Source organism: Pseudorasbora parva, chromosome 12 (genome assembly GCF_024679245.1).
Source record: "Pseudorasbora parva isolate DD20220531a chromosome 12, ASM2467924v1, whole genome shotgun sequence".
Lineage (NCBI taxonomy): Eukaryota > Metazoa > Chordata > Actinopteri > Cypriniformes > Gobionidae > Pseudorasbora > Pseudorasbora parva.
Genome location: NC_090183.1, coordinates 12,627,592 through 12,649,186, shown reverse-complemented (window position 1 = coordinate 12,649,186; position 21,595 = coordinate 12,627,592). Strand labels below are relative to the sequence as shown.

The window sequence follows — 21,595 nt, the reverse complement described above, 5'->3', positions numbered from 1 at the left end:
ATGAATCAATTTTGAAAGTAACAATCTAAAAGTCAGTTTAATGCATCCATGCAGAACAACACATATCTGTCTGTCTATCTATCTGCATGTGCATTGACAACCAGTTAAAACGGTTGCAACTATTAGATGTTTTGAATTATGTTGCAGTTGTACCAACAGGAATTTGACTAATTAATTTATTAATCACACTCTCAGACAGAAAATGTGTTTTTATTTTCACATCTTAGTTACTTACAAAAATAATGACCAACACTCTGCATTAATGACAAAAACAGTTCATTTGCAGTGGGCCTTTTCATTTTCTATATTAAAGCTCACATTACCCACTGCCAATCAAATCACTCTCCATTCTCACAAACAATTCCACTTCAGGATATGCACTCAAGCTCAAACTAAATCAGAAGAGCCACATACGAACAAATAAATAGACCTTTTTTTCTTCTTTTACACTTCAAGTCAGAATTAAAGCACTTTTTGATCCTGTGTTACTGGATGAGAGAGGAATATTGCAGAAATGAACCATAGAAATGTCAGTTTGGCACAACTCCACTGCTCCACATTTCCAGTTCAATAAGAATGTCTAATACAGCCATTGGGATTATGAATATAGCATTTAAATCAGATTTAGCATTTGAATGCTTTCTCCTCCCCATCATCTAGCTATGTTTTTAATGTTTTTTTTTTTTGTGTGTTATGTTCTGTTGCTTTCCTACACACAGTAAACTATAAAACAAGCATGTCAGATGCTCCAGCAACAGGTGTGAATCCAAAATACTCAACATTTCAATTTAACATATTTCAAATGAGATGCACCCGGATCAAGGCACTTGGAGGCCAGGACTGTGTAAAGACACAGAAGAAACAAAACAGATCCACTGAATACTGCTGCTTTCAGTGCAAGTACCATCATCGCCATGCACATTAAAACCTTGCCAGTAAGATGCTCTGAAACTAACGAGTACAATTGTTGGTTTTAAAACACAAGTCTTGACATACTAGGCTGACATAACTGCATCTCATTCAAACTAAATAAATATATTTATTATTCCTTATTAATCCAAATAGAAAGTAAAAAGAGATATGTTAATGCTAAAACATCCCCATGCTAAGAAACTCTGACAGATTACGGAGAACAAGGTCCATTTTGTTTTAACCCCCATCGTAACTAAACATGGGAACATCAACAGCTACTTCTGTGAGTTGGGAACTGCTCACAATATAACCAGTAGGGGGCGATAAGACTACATTCTTGGAATGAAAACAATTCCTGCCTCACAAAACAACTGCTAATGAGGCTTCCACCTGCTCAAATCTAGTCACACCCCAGTCCAGTGTTCTTCTCCTTGAACCATATTTGCGCTTCTAGGGTTTGGATTAATACAGCAGGGGTTGGATATTTGTGCAAACAAACCCGGCCGGAAATCAGCAATCCACTGTCTGTTAACAGAATTGGGTGGAATTTTGCAACAGGCCAATATAAAGCCAGAAGTCTCTAGAAAAGAGAAGGAGGGACAGACGTTTAGTGGTCCTGTGCTTTGGTCAATCTGATTCAGTCAGTGCGACATTCCCAACACTCCTACTGCAGCAGCTTTTGGTTGAGGATCTCCCAGATCATTGCTTTCCTGAAATACGGCATATGATTCTAAAAGAAAAAAAGAAAAGAAAAAGAATAAACAGTAAATCTAATTCTGAAATTATTTCACACGTGTGGGTGTAAATAAGCAGTACCTGTCTGAATGTGAGGTTGCGTCCTCTGGAGATGTAATCAGCATATTTGCATACGAACACACCACAATCACTACCATTCTTTTGCTGAGGGATCTCCTACAAACAAATAAATATAACTGAGCTTTTTGTGCAAGTTTCATTCCTGCCCCAGTATATAAAACTTTTATAGCTGTCAAATTAAACGTTTGAAATTTGAATATATTACATTTGAATGGGAAATCATTGCTTGGCACATCTAAACCAGTACGAGTCTGCATTTGGTTTATCTGCTAACAATATAACTTATTTTACATTTCATTTAAATGTATTTGTTGCACCCTCTTGTGGAATGAGACGACATTGATTCAAAAAAAATATGATCACTGAGGTCTTATCACTTTGACCCTAAAATAATAATAATTACATTTTGAATTCTGGTAATACTGAAGTGAAAACTTTGAGAAAAAAAAGTTTCTTAGTCCCATTGCCAGTCTTAGGGTGTGTTCTCACTTGTATATTTTGCAACAAAACAATGCTGAGTGCTGAGCTAAATGTGCTTGTTGTATATGCATTCATATGATGGGAGTTTTACCACCTGAGAACCCAAAGAGCTTATACAATGTGTAAAGGAGTCAAAACAGCACCAGGAATTCCTCCGTTTTACACAAATGAAGATCTGCTGCAAGGTGACAGCGTTTTCTGATGCCGGTACTGAACTGATTGGCAACATATTTTCTATGCTGAGAAAAAAACAGAAATGCTGAAAAATTTCATCCTTTTTAGGGTCACATCTTGTGACACTATGCCCTGTTTTTGGATTGTTTAGAAGTCTTTGGTCCATGCGTTCATCCATTAGTAAAACTGCACCACAATTCTCTTAGAAGTAGACTGACATCCACCTTTGGTGTGCACCAGGTTTCAAACTGCAGCATTAACACATTCAAATTAACCAAACTAAGAGCAATCCCATCAGAGCTCATTTTAACCAAACCAAACTTGCCAAATGTGAACACACCCTTGCACACTTCTTATAGATTTTATGAACAAGTTATGCATTATTAACTGCTTACAGAAGGCCGTAAACTGCTCAAGGTCCACTTTGACATGTCCAAGTCTTTTCCCTTCTTCACCTTGAACTCTTCTTTCAGATAGAGTCTAATAGACAGATGCAGTCATTAAGTTAATATAACTAGTACAGTCAGCTGTGAAAAAGATTACTATGAGCACAAACTTTAACATGGACACAACTAACCTCATCAGTACAAACAGCACACTTACACAAACTCCTAATTTTAACTGCAAAATGCTTGTCTTAAAATATAAGCAGTTGGATAACATTATTAAGTATGTTGCTCCACAACAATACTACTTACAGAATCATATTGCAGATGTCATCATGCCGTTGACCCATGGAGTCGTATGATAGAACAGACTTTGATTTGAAGTCAACAACCTACCGTGGAAAAGGAGGAAACATTTCAACCAAAATATAAACATCACAGAGACGTATATATGAAACACTATTTATCAGGCACAAAACAATGAAAGCCTCTGTGTCCTTTTCATTGTGCCACAACACTGTTGCAGACTGCAACTGTTAATATAAGGGTTCCTAATGTTTGAACCTATAATACTTATGGGTAATTACTCACAGCAAGGGACCAGTGAACACCCAGGTGAAGGGGGACCAGAATGATCTCATACAAGAAGAGGTCTACAGCCTTAGTCCAGCGCCGTACTGAAGCATGTCCACCACCATGCAACTTGGGAAAAAGGAAGGTACTAAACGAGTAGATCTTCCTTCCTCCTACTTCCTGCTCACTGCGGGACATCACGAGATTCATGTAGAAGTTGATCACCTAAGAGTGACAGGGTTACATGTTCAATCAAAAGTAATGTGTCTTAAGAACTTTCAGATTACGATTATCAAATAAAGAGGACAGACCTGACCTGCATTTTGATTTAGGAAAATTATGGAAACAACAATTACTTTCAAGTTATGGTCAGTAACCGATAAAAGGCTACAGATAAAACACTAAAATGCTATAAATAAATGTAAATATACAGTATGAAAATTATACTGATTATGAAATTTACTCAAGATTACGTTTAACAAATTATTTTAATACTGTTTAATCAAATAATTAGTTTTTAAAGATTAACTTTTGGATATCATTAGATGGGGGGGGGGGGGTGTAGAACTAAATATCTATTATCAGCTGGTAACAGATATGGTACCAATATAATGTGCATTTCTAATAAAAGTCTTTTGAAATGACACTACCTCATCGTTGAGCCAGCTGCCTTCTTGAAGTGTGGACAAATCCCTCTGTGTGATGCGCAACTTGAAAGCACTGCATAGAACCAGGTTTGGATCACTTTGAGCTAGAGCAGCACTCACTTCCTGCTGCATCTCCTGATACATGATGCACAGAAAACAAGGAGGAAAGGAACCAATGTGACAATAAATCAAAACTGGAAACAACTGAGAAGTTTTTAGATCCCTGTTTACTCAAACATCAAGTCATGCTTTTTCTTTCCCCACAATTATTTTATTGGAGATGTTCGGCTTTGTCATTTCTTGTCAGTAATTTATTACACATTAATGAAATGAGACCAGAAATTTAAATTAATTCATAAATTGCAATGAACTGCAACATGACACTGCTACAATGCTTTCACTCATATGTAAACTGATTAATGCACCTTTTTTTTTTTTTTTTTTAAAGCTTTCTTTACATAAAGGAAATATATACATAAATATTATATTTACTATAATAGATAGCCCCCAACATTTTTGGATTTTTACAAACTAATATTTATGGCAATCAGGCTATTGTGACATTTATAATCAGAATGTCCCCAAATTTCAATCAATAAAGAAATTTTTTTACGTATGCTCACAATATTTCTTGAACATAAAGCAAAAACCAGAAAGAGAGAGGTATAACAAAGCTTATAAAGTGCAGGATTTTTTAAATACACTAACCTTGGTCAGTCTGGGAAACTCCTCCTCACTGCGCCTTGCTGCATCTGTAATCAGTTCAGATCTGGATGGTAGCAAAGGTCCAGCAGCAGTGTCTTTCTCCTTAAGATTCAACCTGGCTTCAACCTCAGCTGACAGATCCACATCTACAGGCTAGAGAGAAAGCGAGGAAAACAGAACTACCATTACAAAAATATGCGAGAACATTAAATACCATATCGCTTAAAAATGTGACCAAATTACAGCTACATAATGGTGTCTTCAACAACATTTTAATCTTAAATCTCTAAATTGAATTTGTGGACAGCATGAATATGAATGACATGATTAAGATTATCTTCCAATCATTCATTTTTTCAATTTAAGATTGAAAGCAGAAAAAAAAAGAAAGAAAACTGCACCAAGATTTCATCTAGATTTTTAGTTTTTATGTTTAGGAGTAGAACATGTACAAATTGAATATACAAGCTGTTTATTCATGTGGACAGGAATTAAATGGCACTTTCTGTTGATTAGTCAACCAGACATTAAACAGTGCCATCATCTGTTGTTCCTCAGTTTTGCACAACAGAGTTGTGTTAGTCATCTGATAGCTTTAGGATAAATGGTCATCTGCTGCTTTAGGAATCCATATAACCGTAGCAGCAGATGACTATTATTCTGTTGTGTGAAGCTGAGGAACAACTGATGACAGCCGTTTAATCTTTGGTGGACCAATTATCAGAAAAGGGCATTTCATTCCTGTCCACGTGCAGAGATTTAACATTCAAACCCTTTATTCATTTTCAACTTTTGAACACAAAAATGCCCTATTTTCTAATTTTCAGCTTTTTAATATTAAAATCAAAAAACAAATGATCAAAAGATACACAGATTCTATGACCACTTACGATTTTTCTTGCAGTTTGATTATCCAAAACTCCTTGCTTGACATCACATCCTGGTATGCTTCGATTAATATCTATTGTTCTTTAGTAGATTTAAAAATAAAAGAAATTTGAATCAATAAATGTAGATATGCATTTATTAATCAATAATGTTTATGCAACATGTAAAAGGGTTACCTGTCTTTAGTCTGCACCAGCGATACTGGATCCCGCCACACAGTCATGTTAGGGATGGCTGATGGCAAACAGAAAATTGGATTTGATTGTAAAAAGTATCACGGAAGCTCTTCATCAAAAGTTTAAAACCGTTTTGGAGAGTTATAGGAAAACAGAGCAGACAGAAAGCAGTGTTTATTAGGGTAGCTTTAATATTAACACTCATTTGGGATAAGGCTACTACTGATGGGTGTACATTAGATTAGTGTTTCCCAACCAGGGTTCCACCCTGGGGTGCTGTCTGACGTGAGCAGGGGTGCCGAGTAACAGGGCTCTACATATCGCCCACTTTGGGTGCATTTACGCCTGAAAATTACGGCGTGCGACTGTGAAAAAATACTTAGGCACACCGGTGCGAGTGACCCAATCGATTTTAATGAATGGATGTGTATTACAATCGAATAAAAACTACAACTCCCAAAGTGCATCAACACTGAGAAACTGTTAGGCTACGTTTCCTACTGCAATCAACTGCGTTTAATGCCTTCAGTCAGCAGAATAAGTGCAAAAACGTGTGTGACAGACTACACTTCAAACAAAGATTGTTTACAAAGTGAAACGTGTGTGAAGACGCATCCATACGCACTTTAGCTACCAGGCGCCTAGTGATGATGATTTACAGCCAAATCAAAATGAATTGGAAATACCACATTTGGATTATCATAAATAAGCTCAGAAATTAGAGGATGCTTGAGGCATAAATGCCATCAAAAAATCATTTATTAATACATTTAATAAGCCCTTGAGTTAAATCTTTATCACACATGCTATTTTAGTAATTTAAAAATACTAAATGTATATAATAAGCAAGTATATCGAAGTTTTTGTCTTATCCTGAGTCACTATGGTACACATAAAATAAGTGTTTATATTCCCGCTGCGGATTAGCACAGTACCTGCACGACTCGCCATTAGGGATGGGTACTGAAACCCGGTATTAAACGGGCCCCGGGGCTGAATTTTGAAAGACCGTTGTATCGATAAGCTCGGACGTTATCGGTTCTTCTGTCGGTACTTCTGAAAATGCACGTGACGTGACGTAGAGACAGAGAGAGAGAGACAGAGAGAGAGAGAGAGAGACAGAGAGAGAGAGACAGAGAGAGAGAGAGAGAGACAGAGAGAGAGAGACAGAGAGAGAGAGACAGAGAGAGAGAGACAGAGAGAGAGAGACAGAGAGAGAGCGAGCGAGCGAGAGAGCGAGAGAGCAAAACGACAGCCCACGGAGGACAGAACTAAACATTCAAATACAGCCTAGTTTCACTTTACACTAGATTGTGATAATGTGATTTTATTTTATATTTTGGCTTCTTTGGCAAAGATTATAATTTTGATATTTATATCTAGCGCAACTTAATTCCCCTTGCAGCAGTTGCCTACGCTGTCATTTCTCCCTATAACTCAAATGTAATGACCGGATCTAGCACGATCGGTGATTGTTGTAAAATACAGTCTAGCTACTGTTGGTAAATTGTGGGACGCATTTAATAATAAAAAGAGCGATTAAAAGCACAAAAATGTGTGCAAGAGATTGTTCCCAAGTCTGCGCGAGCTCCGAAACAGCCCGCAACGAGACGAGCAAATTACACTTTCGGTTTCACACTCGCGTCTAAGCGATCGAATGTACACAAACATCTATGTCAAAATGACCGGCTTGGAGAGTCTCTTAAACACAGTTTGTGTCTAAAATGGACGTTGTTATTATGGATAGTTGGGAGAAAATGTAGTGCATCTGCCTATTATCAGTCGCCTATAGATCTGCACGTCTGTCTTAAAGAGGCAGCAGTGTAAATAAACATGCTGACGAATTACTGCGAATTAAACAACAAAATGCAAAGATAAAATCACTCGCAGCTCTTGAATTAATAACTTCAGCTTTAATAAGCATTAATTTATCCTATCTATGATAAACTATGCAGTGTTATTTTACATTTGATTAGCCTACTAGAATTCTTCCTGAAATTAAAGCACTGTGCAGGCCTATATAATGTGTATATTTGTTGTGTGTGTTTATATATATATATTAAAAAAAAAAAAATCTCAAAGTACCGATAAGAATACCGTTAAAGTACCGGACCAATAAGCAGTATCGTTAAGAGTAGTAATACCGTTAAAACCTTAACGATACCCATCCCTACTCGCCATAGACACAAACACAGAAGTAGATCCGGCTGCAATGTTCTTCCGCTAGAAGCATGCGGTTCTGTTTATGAAGCGCGAGAGCGGCAAAAGTTACAGCTTACTATTGCTCCGAATATTGCATGATTGCATGCGTTATACTGATCTTGTACAAAAATCTAATAGACAAGTTGATATTAAGTAGCAATGTTTTAGCCACAACACTATTTGTGAAAATCAAAGGCACACCAGAACTGATTCGCATCTCCAAGCGATTCGATTCAAATGAACCTGTGTTTTGAACTGATTGAATGACTTCCCGCCACCTACTGGCAGTTTTATGTTCAAATTTATACTTTGCACGGACTTTTTATTTAAAATATTAAACTTTTGAAGTTTAATTTCAGGGTTCATACACCTTTTCAAAGGTCAAATTCAAGCACTTTTAAGGTCCATTTTAAAGACTTTTCCAGCACTTAACACCGCTGTAAATTACATACCAATATATTTTCAAAATTATTATTTAGTGTTATCATCACATTAAAAAGATAATAATGCTATATAAATAATGTTATTTGTTATTTTCTTTATTTTTATTTGACAGTAGTCCTTTTTTCCCTGAACATAGCAAATACCAAACCGTACAAAAACAGTGAAACTAAAACCACGATAAAAAACTAACCATGAGCAATCTGTACCGTTAACCCCCTAAGTGTAACATGCGAGGAGGTGCAACAAAATTTAGAAAATTTTCAAAGGGTGCCACGACAGAAAAAAAGGTTGGGAAACACTGTATTAGATCATAATTAAGCTCACCTCTAAGTGGAGCAGGTCTGCTTATGTCAGTAGTGCGATTAAGGGAGGTGTGTCCATTGGCCTTGTGTCCATCAAGAGGAAAATTTGTGCTAAACGATTTTAATAAACATAGCGTTAATTTCCTCCAGCAAAACTACAATAATTTCAAAAATGTTCTATGGTCTTACATGGGAGGCTTCATCCTTCCAAACGGCAATGGTTTGCTCTTTGAATATTTCTCCGATGCCATCTCTACTAGCTTCCTGTAATGCTCTCGGTCGCTCTCTCTCAATGCCTACTCAAAATAAAAAATGCTCAGGAAATCAAAGACATTGACACACCAAGCTTCACAGTACATTAAAAGATTTTCCTACCTCCTCCACGGTCAGGCAAGGTTTGTGTGCGCGGCTCAGGTGCTCCATCTCAGGCGGTCGTGTGCTCAGCCCGTGGGTGGTGCAAGACGGCACTAGCTTCAGGGATCGCCGCATTTCCCTGCCTCTGTCCTGGCTTCCCTTGTACAGCATTGCTCCACTGCTAAATGCAGAGATTGTTACAGAACATCTAAAGGACAAATCATTATAGTATCAATAAACATCGATAAAATCGTTTACAGTTACAAAGCAGAAGTATGTATCTCAAGCCCTATTTTGATACTTCTGTTAACATAAGGAAGGTAAGGTGCATATGCTTATTAATGACTGAAATAAAGGCTTCTTGATTCATTTGTAAAAAAATTACTTAGAAAACAATTTTTTTTCTATCATTCACACACAAAAAAACTTGGGGTCAAGGTTTAATGGCAGCAATGTACACAATAGTAAATAAGTAAACAAGCAAAGATGCTACTGTTAGTAATTTGTGACCAGTTTGTTTCCTTCAATACACTGATAGTGACATGATGGGGAGAAAAACATCACTTCGTTTTATACCAAATGGTGTGCATACCTAACTTTCATGAATGCTTTTTACTGTTTCCAAAATGCATGATTTTTCATAATCGCTGAGTGTTTATCGTTTGAAAAATAAAAAATAATAATATGCCTCTTTTTATATGAATAGAAGTTTTCAATCTCCCCTTTAATCGTGTAATACATTTTTTTTTTTACTTGATAAAAAAAATAATAATGCACTTAACAATACTTACTCTGGTTTATGTAAAGCCTGGACATTGTGGTGGACACTGGTTGCTGTTCTTTCTTTAAGTCCCATTTCAATCTGTTTATCTAAATAAAGATAGGTTACATTAAAATTATTACAAAACTGACAGACTGTATGAAATGCATTGCCGTTTAAATGTTTGGGTCAGTATGATTTTATTAAATGTCTTTGAAAAAATATCATATGCTCACCAAGGCTGCATTTATTTGATTAAAAAAATACAGTAAAAACTGTACTTTTGTAAAAAGTTTTTTACACTTAAAGTTTTCTATTTTAAAGCTGAGTTTTCAGCATCATTACTTTAGTGCCACACAATCATTCAGAACTCATTGTAATTGATTGGCTGATTTGGCACTCAATAAACATTTTGTATTATTAATTTTGCTTGAAACAATTTTTTCAGGATGCTTCTATGTATAGAAAGTTCTTAAAGGTATCCCCTGGTGTAAAGATTTGTATGGCTTAATATAACATAAATGATGTCGCTTAATGAAATATGTAGTAGAAAACCCATGAAAGATCTAAGTTATTTAAAAAAATCTATTTAATATTTGGACCATGGCGAAGCCATTTTGTTTGCGTTTAAGGTTAATGATGTAGATGGTTGCACTTGGCAATCAGCTGGTGCTACCTGTAGCTCGAATATGGTTCCAGAGTTAAAACAAAACCAATTAATTGGTTTGTAAATGTACTTAAAACACAATCAAAAACATGCGCACAAACTCTCTCTCACCCCAACAGATCCGCGCACACACACATCCACACACTGTGCACAAGTGCGCACACACACACACACAAGGGGTTGCACCGACTAATCGACTAGTCGACCTTAATGCTCTGTCATGACGCTTTAAGCTTGACGTCGACTAGTCGCTGTCCTATAGAGGGCGCAACAGGATAAACAATTTCCTGACACGTAGGCTCTGTTTTGAACAGTTAAAAATGACAAATAAATGCATACGCCGTGAGCTCTCCACAAGACATGTTTGATTACCATCTGGATGCTCAAAATTGATTGGGAGAATGCAGGGTTATTGTACACGTAAGTTAATCATTGCGCTAAACTGCGTGCTTCATTGCAACGTGCGCGCGCGCACACACAGCCCAATCACGCGGAGATCGCGCGTGCCTGTTGCATGAAGCTAGCTGAACAAACTCTGAGTTTCAGAGTAGGTTTAGAGATGACAAATCCAGATAAATCCAACCTGGTTTAGATCAAGTTCAACCGTTTCTCAAAGCTCGGTATAAACTTTCTCTGTCAACTCAGGTTTAATCCAGAGTTAGCGATCAACTCTGAAGCGTGCGCACCTGAAAGTGTGACACGTTCGGCAAACAGCCAAATCACAATGTTAATTTGATTCACTTCTCTTCTGAAGATTGAGAGTTTGTTTTGAAAATGATCATGAAATTAAATGTGTTTACAAAGTAGGAATAAACACTGTCTACTGCTGCAGCGACAGTTTGAGAATCAGCATAAAAAATATCTGATATCATTGCATGTGAATTGATGTGAATCAAAGAAATATGCCTGATAATTATACACAAAGAGCTCAAATTAATACACGTTGTTTACAATAATCATGAATGCATGTTTTATATTTATATTCATATGTCTACTTGTCAATTTATATAATAATAATATGAATATATTCTATTAATTAAAAGTAATTATAATTTGTATAATATAAATATAAAGTTAAAGATGAGTTTGTCTCTAACGTTTTTTACACTATAAACTGCAAATTTGGAACGAGAGACACAGTGGGTGTGGCTTTATTGCGTCTTTACTTGCAGCTGATTGGTCCAGTTTGGGTTTGCGATCTGTAACCCAGAATAAAACCTGCTGTGTAGTGTCAGTTACCATGGAGATAAACACTGATAAAAACCAATCCACCTTCTTGAGCCCGAAAAACCAGAGTTTGCTCAAACTAATCTTGAACTTACCTGGGTAGCAACTGAAACCAGCTTTGTGCAACAGGCCACAGGTGTGTGTGTTTGCGTGTGTACGCACGCGTGCCCGCTGATCTGTTTGTGGGTGAGTTTGTGTCCACATGTATGTTTGAGTGTGTTTTAAGTACATTTACAAACCAATTAATTGGTTTTGTTTAACTCTGAAACAATTTTCGAGTTGCATTGTGGTAAAAATAGCTACAGGTAGCACCAGCTGATTGCCGAGTGCAACCATTCTACATCAACCTAGAACGCAAATAAAATGGCGCCGCCCATAGTCCAAATATAAAATATTTTTTTTAAATAACGTAGATCTTCCATGGGTTTTCTACTACATATTTCAGTAAGAGACATAATTTATGTTATATTAAGCATACAAGTCTTAACACCATGGGATCCCTTTAAGAACAAGGGGGGGGGAAATACTACTGTTCCCAAACTTTTGAACAGTAGAGCGTGTCTCAATTTTTTTCACCGGATCAGAGACAAGCTGGTAGGTCACACTCACCCATTCCGTCAATCTCAATCCATGAATTCAGACTGTTGCTGTGTATGTCATCAATACCCATAAAGGCAACCCTGCCAACCTAAGCCAGCAAGCATAAGAAACAAGACAATGTGCAGAATTTATGAAACAAAGGCTGTACAAACAATCCACGTTTTTTGCAAGTGCTTAGGATGAACATACCTGCGAAAAGGCTTTCTGCTTTTCATGTTCGTCCTTCCGGCGATGTCTCGAACCGAACAGCCCAGCAATCCCGGCAAAAGTCTTCTTGACAACCCTAATGATCACATCTATTGCCAGAAACAGTGACATATTTGAAACTAATTCTTGATGGTAGATAAGTGAGAAATGTTCAGTGCAGTTGTATTAGACACAGTGTTGTTTACATTGAGGATCTGGTCTAAATATTTACCATGTCTTGCTCTTTTGACCTCTGGATATTCTGTCACACCATCAGCAGAGTACACACTGAAAAAACAGGCGAACACAGCAGGTCAGTGTATCAGATGGATTAAGACAAACAATCTATAAAATAATATAAAATCACTAAAAATAAAACCCCAAAGCCTTAGAACCGCTACAAACAGACAATAAACGGTCCATTTTATGGCAACCAAACTGTAATACTACCAATTACGACAAACAGTCTATAAATTCAGTTTTTTTTTATTAGTTTTTTTTACTTTAAATATATTATTGCTGTCTAATGATGAATTGTTTATATTGACTGATTCCCGCCCCTATTAAGACAAATGCTAATACTATATTGCCTATTGTTCATGTAACTTAAATGAACTAACGTTAGACACAAACTGACAACAGACAAAACAAAGCATTGCTTGGTCACAAAAATAGAAAACAAAACAAATTCGGTTGATTTAAAATGAGGAATATAAAAGACTAATACTACACCTTTGATAGTTGCGTTTCGCGGGCCTGCTATTCTCCTGCCGCTGCGTGTCTGTGCCCGCGGCTCGTGCTATGCCGTTACCGTGCTCACTAGGCCAGGCTGTGGATTTCTCACTAGAAAAGGGCACGAACAGCGACGATAATCCGTCAACTATCCATTCATACATCACAAACCACCACGACGAATAAGACTCTGCTTCGTTTGTTAGTGCCAGGTCTCTATACTGAAGATTTTAGAATCGAGAAATTGCCCTACTCGTATTTCAATAGCCTTCCGTAGCGGTTACGCTTACTGCGTCACTGATTTGTCAACTGCGACAACGCAAAAGGCCCTCCCACTCTCCCCCTGAGATTGACGTTCTAACACACCGCAGGTTACAGCCTCTATGTTTACGGTAGCCTTTGAAGGATGCAGTATCTCTGTTACAAACGAAACGATGTTTTATTAAAACCGGCACACAGTTTAATTACTTAAATGTATTCTCCATATATTCCGTGTCTTTTTAGATAAGGGGGTTAGCTAATCATTTGGCGGGATAAGTAATGTAACCAATCAGAGGCGCCACTGAGCATCACATGTCTTAAAGCGGAAAAAAATATATCGAGTGGGTGTGCTTTTGCCAATTAAATGTTCTATGTAAAACCTTTAACAGCAGAGAAGGAGTTTAGTATTTTAAATATCATCATTACTTGTTGACATACCCTCTGTTAGCCAGACTTATGAGGTTAATCTGTGTGTTGCGCAAGACAGCATTCAACACTATACTGCCTAGTATAACTACACTGCAAAGACAGGAACTGTATACATTTTAAAAAGTGTTGTATGGCAGAACAGCCATTGACAACTACATACCATTGACTTCATTTATTTATTTTATTAAACTGAGTAACACAGTTGAAGCTCTTTTAAAATATCACTGTAACATTTAATAAATCCTTAAATTATTATAGCCAAATTAAAATCACAATAAATTCCAAGGAAAAATAAAATGCCAGATGTATTGGCAAATTTAAACAAAAATTAATATATATGATGTAAATCACATTTATGTCAATGTGTAATCTGTCTTTGAAGATGAAGCAGGATCAGTCTGCAATTTGGCTGGAGAAAGGAAAAAGGAAATAAGATATTAAACTGTTTTTTTTAATATCTTCAAATATATATATATATATATATATATATATATATATATATATATATATATATATATATATATATATATATATATATATATATATATATATATATATATATATATATATATAAATTATAGTAATATAAATAAAGAGAAAGGGAGATTACATTATGTTTACCTCAGAGTCTAACTGGAGTTCACTGCATCAATCCCATTCTTCTAGGCAAAACAAGTAAACTATTAGGCTTCACAAAGTCTGATAAGTGAATGTTTTAAACCAAAAGTAGGCTACCACAAAATACCCAGGCTAATTTTAAAATGATGTAGGCTAGTGATTTTTATGTTTTGGCCAAAACATTTGCTACTGTACACTCAATAAGTGAAACATCTCACTGTAAGACCCCATATATTTATGAAAAATGTTTGTAAAAAACAACAACAAAAAACACCAGGTTTTGTAAAGTTGAGTTAAGGTCATAGGAAAGTTGCATAAACATATACAGTACAGGCCAAAAGTTTAGACATTACTATTTGTAATGTTTTTGAAAGAAGTTTTTTCTGCTCATCAAACCTGCATTTATCTGATCAAAAATACAGAAAAAATGTAATATTGTGATATATTATTACAATTTAAAATATTTGGTTTTCAATTTATTATACTTTAAATTATCATTTATTTCTGTGATGCAAAGCTGAATTTTCAGGATCGTTACTCCAGTCTTCAGTGTCACATGATCCTTCAGAAATCATTTAAGATGATTCATTTTCAAAGTTGGAAACAGTTCTGCTGCTTAATATTTTTTCATAACTTGTGATACTTTTTATAATACTTTGATGAATAAAAAGTAAAAAAAAAAAAAAAAAAGAAGAAGAAAAAAAAGAAGCAAATGTTTTAAAAATATAATTTTTTGTAACAACATATACACTACTTGTCAGTAATTTGGGGTCAGTCATTTTTTTCTTTATTTTTTTTTAAATAAATAATTTTATTCAGCAAGGATGTGTTAAATTGATAAAAATTGAGAGTAAAGGAGATTTGTATTATTTGAAAATGTTTTTATTTTAAATAAATGCAGTTCTTTTGAACCTTTTTTTCATCAAATATATTAGGCAAGCACAACTGTTTCCAACACTCATAATAAATCAGAATATTAGAATGATTTCTGAAGGATCACGTGACACTGAAGACTGGAGTAACGATCCTGAAAATTCAGCTTTGCATCACAGAAATAAATGATAATTTAAAGTATAATAAATTGAAAACCAAATATTTTAAATTGTAATAATATATCACAATATTTTAAAAAATTTCTGTATTTTTGACCAATCTATGGTTTTATGTAAATGAAATAAAAAGAAAATAAACTTTATTGTGCCTAATAGGAAATTTGTAATGGACTCATGACAGAACCTGGTACATTAAAAAATTGTACACAATAGTCATCCACACAATACACATAAGAATATAGATGTCGCTAATTCATTCAAAAACGAACTTTACTGACAATATGGACAATTCAGGTCCTCACAGCATTGGTGCTCGCCCTAATTGTGACTCATCTAAGCAGTTAATAAAACTGGCCAACATTATAAAGTATAGAGACAAGACTTCCAAAATAATTTCTGATCCATTTGTTAAAGGAACTGTATGTAAGAAATGTATTTCAATTAATCATAAAATGGCCCTGATATATCACTAGACATTAAGAAATCATGGTAATTTAAAATACTTATATCACTGACAACAGTGGTCCGGCCAAGATTTTGTCATTTTTAAAAGTTGTTGTTGCTGTTGTTTATTGATATTGTTACTCTGTTTACCCTTACGTGTTTAAGGGAGGCAGAGATACGGGACCAATCACATGCTGCACTGTTGGCTGATTAGTCCCGCCTTGTCCTGCTGACATCATAGAGGGCCAAACAGAGTAGCCAATCGGAGGGAGAGGAGGTCCATGTGAGCCGTAGTGATGATGATGATGGACAGCCCCTCCTCTCACTGTTGAATAAAGTTCCTGAACAACATCAAAATAGCTTTGTAACCTACATAGTACTACATTGTGAAATGAATAAATATCAACTTTATGTATGTTGAACACAACATCCCCTGATGGTTACCTGCCCTGAATGTGAGGCTGTTTGAGGTGTGTTTCCTCCTGGGGACACAGCCATAGGTGGAAGAGCCTTTAACATCATATTGTGCATGATGATCTGGTGCATCTGAGCATTCTGCATGAGCATCAACTCCACCATATCTGTTGTAATAAGAGTAATTAAAGGGGTGATGAATTGAGAAATCAACTTTCCCTTGAGCCTTTGATATATAAAAGGTCATGGGAATCTAAGAATATCCTGTAAGTTTCAGAGCAGAAAAGTTCCTTGTTAGTAAAAGAAAAGCTTTTATAGAAACCAGGCCCAGAAATGTGGCTCTCAAATCAATGACGTATTAGAAGGGTGAAACGCCGCCTCTGTGTGCGCTCTGCTTCTGTAGCCCCGCCCACCGACTCGTGGAGCTAAACTGATCGCATTTCCGAACAATAAGCATGCTGGATTTGCAGATTAAAACACAATGCGGTCCCTTCTATATTGGATACGACAGGAATGGTGCAACACACTAATGTGAGTAAAACATGTTTTTTATATGCGATAGCATTGCATACATCGTACTGATTATGTGTACGTGTCTAACAAAACATACCAGCATGCTGTCACAGGCTGGAGAATCCTTTATTTGTTGGATCATGCGATTCGGATTCAGACTCCCAGGGCTCGCAAAGCCCAACGTCCCGGTGCTATGTGTTTTCCAGACGGGCTACCAAACCGTAAGCACGTTGGCAGGCCGGTGAATCTTAAAGGTGCACTATGCAGCTTTCCGTCCACTGGAGGGCGCCTATACAAAACAAATCGTAGTTTGATGACGCAAAGTGTGAGCGCAGCATCTTGGGAGATGTGGTCTTCTCATCACAGCCGGTGGAAAATAGGACTCGGGCAGAAATCACGTTCATGCATGCGGTTATTAACGGTACTGTAGTCTAAAGCAGAGCAGGACCGAGTGTTATGGACCTGAGCACAGCTGCTGGAGCGATTGTTAAACAAATACCCGCCTCGCGAATACCGGGACTTTTATTATGACGGGACGGGGCACAGTCGCCGTTCGCCTGCACAGATCCGCTCTTCTGGTTATGATTTTGAGGTAATGTAGCTCTGTTTATCATATTAGATACATTTAAGTGTGTTTAAAACGATGTTATGACTTTACTCCGTGCGTTCACTTGTTCACACTGCTAAGAGTAAAGCGCTCCTGCCAAATAAAAGCCGAAACCGAGGGTAACGCAGATATGACGCAATTGACAGGCGACTCCCTCAAATGCAATGCTGAAACGTCCCTGTCCTTAGTTAAAATAGCAATTTTCTCACAATTTACAAATAGTTGGAAACTTCTGGGATATTGTAGGTACTCAACTGAACAAAATATATAACACCGGCCTAGTGGTTTTTGGATATTTTACAGCAAAAATACTACATAGTGCACCTTTAAATAGTGAAATAACATTAATTTCTTGATATCCGTTGTTTGTGTATGTGTGTGTGGTTCGTATACATATATATATATATATATATATATATATACTGTTCAAAAGTTTGGGTTCAGTAAGATGTTAAAGAAGAGCCTTCTGTTCTGTTATTTATCAAGTCAAGTAATCAAGTAGTAATATAGTGAAATATTATTACAATTTAAAATAACTGTTTTTTAATTTTCAATGTCATTAATTCAGAATTCATTGTGATGTGCTGATTTGGTGCTCAAGAAACATTTTGTATTGAAAATGATTGTGCTGTAAACCCAGCCTGATCTGCTGGTGATTTGATTTTGTCCTGCAACCCAGGCTGGAAACCTGTACATATTTCTATCCTGCTTCTGTTACAAATTTGCAGGGACTAACTGACTGGCTTATCCACCTGGCGCGCTATTGGCGGGTTTAACACAATGACGATAAGTGATAGAGAAGTGATGGATCTTGGTCTGATTAGTTGAAGGACTATCCAATTGTGTACAGCGTCATTTGAACTGTTGATCACGCCTCTTGTGGTCTGATTGGTTGAAGGACTATCCAATTTCATCATTGAACTATGCCGTTTATCACCCCTCTTGTGCTGTAGAAAATACAGAACAGACTCCCGAGACCAATGTTCAGCATGGTCTGGTGATAGCCAGACAAGTTGTGCTGCCTATGAAGTATGGAAACTATGGAAGTGCTTTCTTCAGGATTCTCTGATGAACAGAAAGTTTGAATCACAGGATTTATTTCAAATAGAAATCTTTTGGAACATTATACATTTTCTTTACTGTCGCATTTGACCAATTTAATGTGTCCTTGCCATATAAACCTATTAACTTTCTGACAACAAACATATAAATCGTAGTGCATTTTGTTAAAGAATAATCTGAAGCATAATATTTTATCTCTAATAAGTTGCTTTTTTTGTTGGGAAGTGGAACTCTCAGATATAAATTACAAAAGTTGTCACTGGGGCAGTACTCTTTCAAAAGGTACACCTTTGTACCTAAAGAGTGCATATTAGTCTCTCAAAGGTACAACATATTGGTGCCAAAAGTGTATAGACACTATTGCTTATTTTTCTTATTATTATACTTACATATTACATATGGCTTAGTAAATTTACATTTGTTCATTTAGCAGACGCGTTTATCCGAAGCAACTTACTAATAAGTATATAAAAACTGTTACAAGGCCTCAAGGCTTAATATACCATAACTGTATTTGATGTACCTTCTTTAATACTTCCTGATCTGTAAGGAAAGGTTTGTGGGGGTGGGATTTGTGCTATGAGAGGTTGTTGCTGTGGTAACTGCTGGATAATGGTGGCTGGCTGTTGAGGAACCTTGTGGAAGGAGAAATATAAGTTATTAGAGGAGGGCCAGCAATAATATATTTGTTATAAACACATACACAAATTGTTTATACTTATATTTTTTAGAATGGCTATAAAGAAGGAACTGGAATAGTAAATGTAGATATTCCATGCAGGGTCTGACCAGTATAAGGTGCTAGAAAGAGAATATAACAACTTGAGGTAAGAAACTTTTCATACGTGTTGAATGATTCGAGGGGGCTGAGAGACAGGAGGAGGAAGAGGAGCAGGTGGAGCATGTTGGTGTACATGGATGGGAGGGGCAGGCTGGAGTGGCCCATGAAGAGGTTCATAATGATATTGCTTTTGAGATCCACCCCATGTGTGTGGCCTTCCCAGATCCTCCATCATATGCTGTTCCTGCTACATACACATATTGCAAACTTATATATTTTGTGATGTAAGTGATACAATGTTTGTATTTACGATTTATGTGACACTTTGTTCAAGATGAGAGGCTGCTCACTGCAATGTGTCAAGCTTGGCTTTCAGCTCCAGCTCAAGCCACACCCTAACCCTAAGCGTACCCTATCCCTAAACCTAAATTATTTTATAAGCTCCCCCCATTAGGTCCACATTAGGCTACTTGTTCACTTGAACACCACTTGTTCAAGATCAACTTTGTTTAGATTGATAAGTTTATCAGAAACTCTTCTTATAGCATGCAGAATAATAATTTTAGCATCAAAACACTATACCCTCAGTCTCTGTAGGAGGTTTCTCTTCCGTCTCAGAGCGCTGTGTAATGCATCTGCCTGACCATCATAACTTCCTGTGGAATCAAAAAACAAGGAATTAGTCATACAGGATATGTTGTATTCTGTATTTTCGATATCCTCATCTTCTTTTGTTTTTATTCCTTAATATGTTTTATTTTGGCTTAGAATAAACCACTAAGTTAATTACTACAAAACTAGGGAAACTGTCTGGGCAATGTGATCAAAAATATAATATATATCATGATATATATTACGCGGTATTAATTAAATGTACCATTATTGGGGGAAGGAAACGCTTGCCATATATTTGTTAGACCTGGAAATGATTGTTGAAATGTGTTTTATGATTTTATAATACAAATTGAATGTCAACATAATCAAGCTTTTGAAGTGTAATCAAATAAAAATTGCAATAATTAACAACAAAACCTTTTTTTTTCCAAATAAAATGCTATACATAACAGAACTGTAAATGTAAAAGGTGGATGAAATAAAATGTTTAGGATTAATGATATTCCATAGAAATAACATTATATTTACTTTGAGAAGTAGCCTACTACATTTTAGTGATATTTCCGAGTCGGGTTTATTTCTGCGGTGTGCTTTTATGGCTGTTTATCCATATCGAGTTAAAATGTCTAAAAATATATAATCATTATCAACGCAAATTGTCTCGATATATGTCATTGCCCAGCACAACTAACAAATTTTTTTTTTTTCCAGGTCTGAATTTCAATTTTATTCAGGGAGACAAAGCACCAATCACGTTAATCGTGTAATAGTGTCTAATTATTCTCAAAATTCTAAAAACACAATAATGCAGCATACAAAACATCACTCTTATCTGTGTAACGTTAGGCTACTTTTGGAAAGTGCTGAACCCTCTCGTTCAATGTTGTCATTTCTCTCATTCTCCAGTCTCTGAAGAGGAACACACAGGATATATCAATGAAGCTTCATAATATCGCCATAGAAGTTCTCTTGATAGAATGTTGTCAACAAATAAGAAAGAAAATAACTTACCTTTTCCAGCATTTTTAATCTCAGCCTTGTCATTTGGTCAACCAAATCTGCCATTTTAAAAACACCTTTTAAATAGGCCTAAGTTTATTTAGTTATTGTCCATGTTTGCTGTAGAAAGAGGTCCGTTGTCAAAAACATGCCTGTGTTCTTTGCCCAACCCTTACGTTGCTAAGTTACATCAGAGAGAGGCTCGTTTGTTATGGTAAAACCAATAGTTAGAATACTCTAAATATAATAAGTCAATGGGAAAAAAAAGTGCATTTTAAACAAATTATTTTAAATGTGCATGTAACCCTAGAATGCTCCTTTTAATGGCAATGAGAATTTTTTTTTATGAAGTGCTGGGTTGGTTGAGACCAAAAGCAGTTCTGTCTTTGCAAGATAGAGTTAAAGGTGATGGATGCTCCTTCGTCCAGAAATACGAAAGCGATACGAGCACCTTGGTTGAAATGAGAATAAATAATAATTCAAATTATTGATGATACACAAATGTTTTTATATATCAAACATGTTTATTTGTCAACTTCCCATATATGCATTACAAAAGAGGAAATGTG

The 21,595-nt window shown here is 36.1% G+C and overlaps 2 protein-coding genes across 7 annotated transcripts; both read right to left on the bottom strand.

Moving 5' to 3' along the window:
• Positions 1-203: 203 nt before the first annotated feature.
• senp2 (SUMO specific peptidase 2) lies at positions 204-13,742 on the bottom strand. Of its 3 annotated transcripts, none has more exons than XM_067459170.1 (17): positions 13,232-13,742; positions 12,732-12,787; positions 12,503-12,609; positions 12,323-12,401; positions 9,851-9,929; positions 9,081-9,267; positions 8,895-9,001; positions 8,728-8,816; positions 5,758-5,815; positions 5,584-5,662; positions 4,697-4,846; positions 3,992-4,123; positions 3,360-3,566; positions 3,081-3,160; positions 2,778-2,862; positions 1,729-1,824; positions 204-1,642 (listed from the first exon to the last, which is right to left on the bottom strand). In XM_067459170.1, exons 1-17 carry the CDS (start codon positions 13,393-13,395, stop codon positions 1,577-1,579), a joined length of 1,821 nt encoding a protein of 606 aa, XP_067315271.1. In that variant the 5' UTR covers positions 13,396-13,742; the 3' UTR covers positions 204-1,576. The 3 variants fall into 3 exon arrangements, with proteins under 3 accessions (XP_067315271.1, XP_067315272.1, XP_067315274.1); XM_067459171.1 differs by having other exon boundaries at positions 9,081-9,240; positions 13,232-13,741; XM_067459173.1 differs by having other exon boundaries at positions 9,081-9,237; positions 13,232-13,741.
• Positions 13,743-14,537: 795 nt separating this feature from the next.
• zgc:112416 (uncharacterized protein LOC550509 homolog) lies at positions 14,538-21,178 on the bottom strand. 4 transcript variants are annotated; one of them, XM_067458311.1, is made up of 8 exons: positions 21,039-21,178; positions 20,879-20,936; positions 19,995-20,068; positions 19,477-19,659; positions 19,155-19,266; positions 16,480-16,616; positions 16,192-16,376; positions 14,538-14,580 (listed from the first exon to the last, which is right to left on the bottom strand). In XM_067458311.1, the coding sequence occupies exons 1-8, from the start codon at positions 21,090-21,092 to the stop codon at positions 14,562-14,564; spliced, it is 822 nt and encodes a 273-aa protein (XP_067314412.1). In that variant the 5' UTR covers positions 21,093-21,178; the 3' UTR covers positions 14,538-14,561. The 4 variants fall into 4 exon arrangements, with proteins under 4 accessions (XP_067314412.1, XP_067314413.1, XP_067314414.1 ...); XM_067458312.1 differs by having other exon boundaries at positions 19,477-19,656; XM_067458313.1 differs by lacking the exon at positions 14,538-14,580 and having other exon boundaries at positions 15,848-16,376.
• Positions 21,179-21,595: the final 417 nt, after the last annotated feature.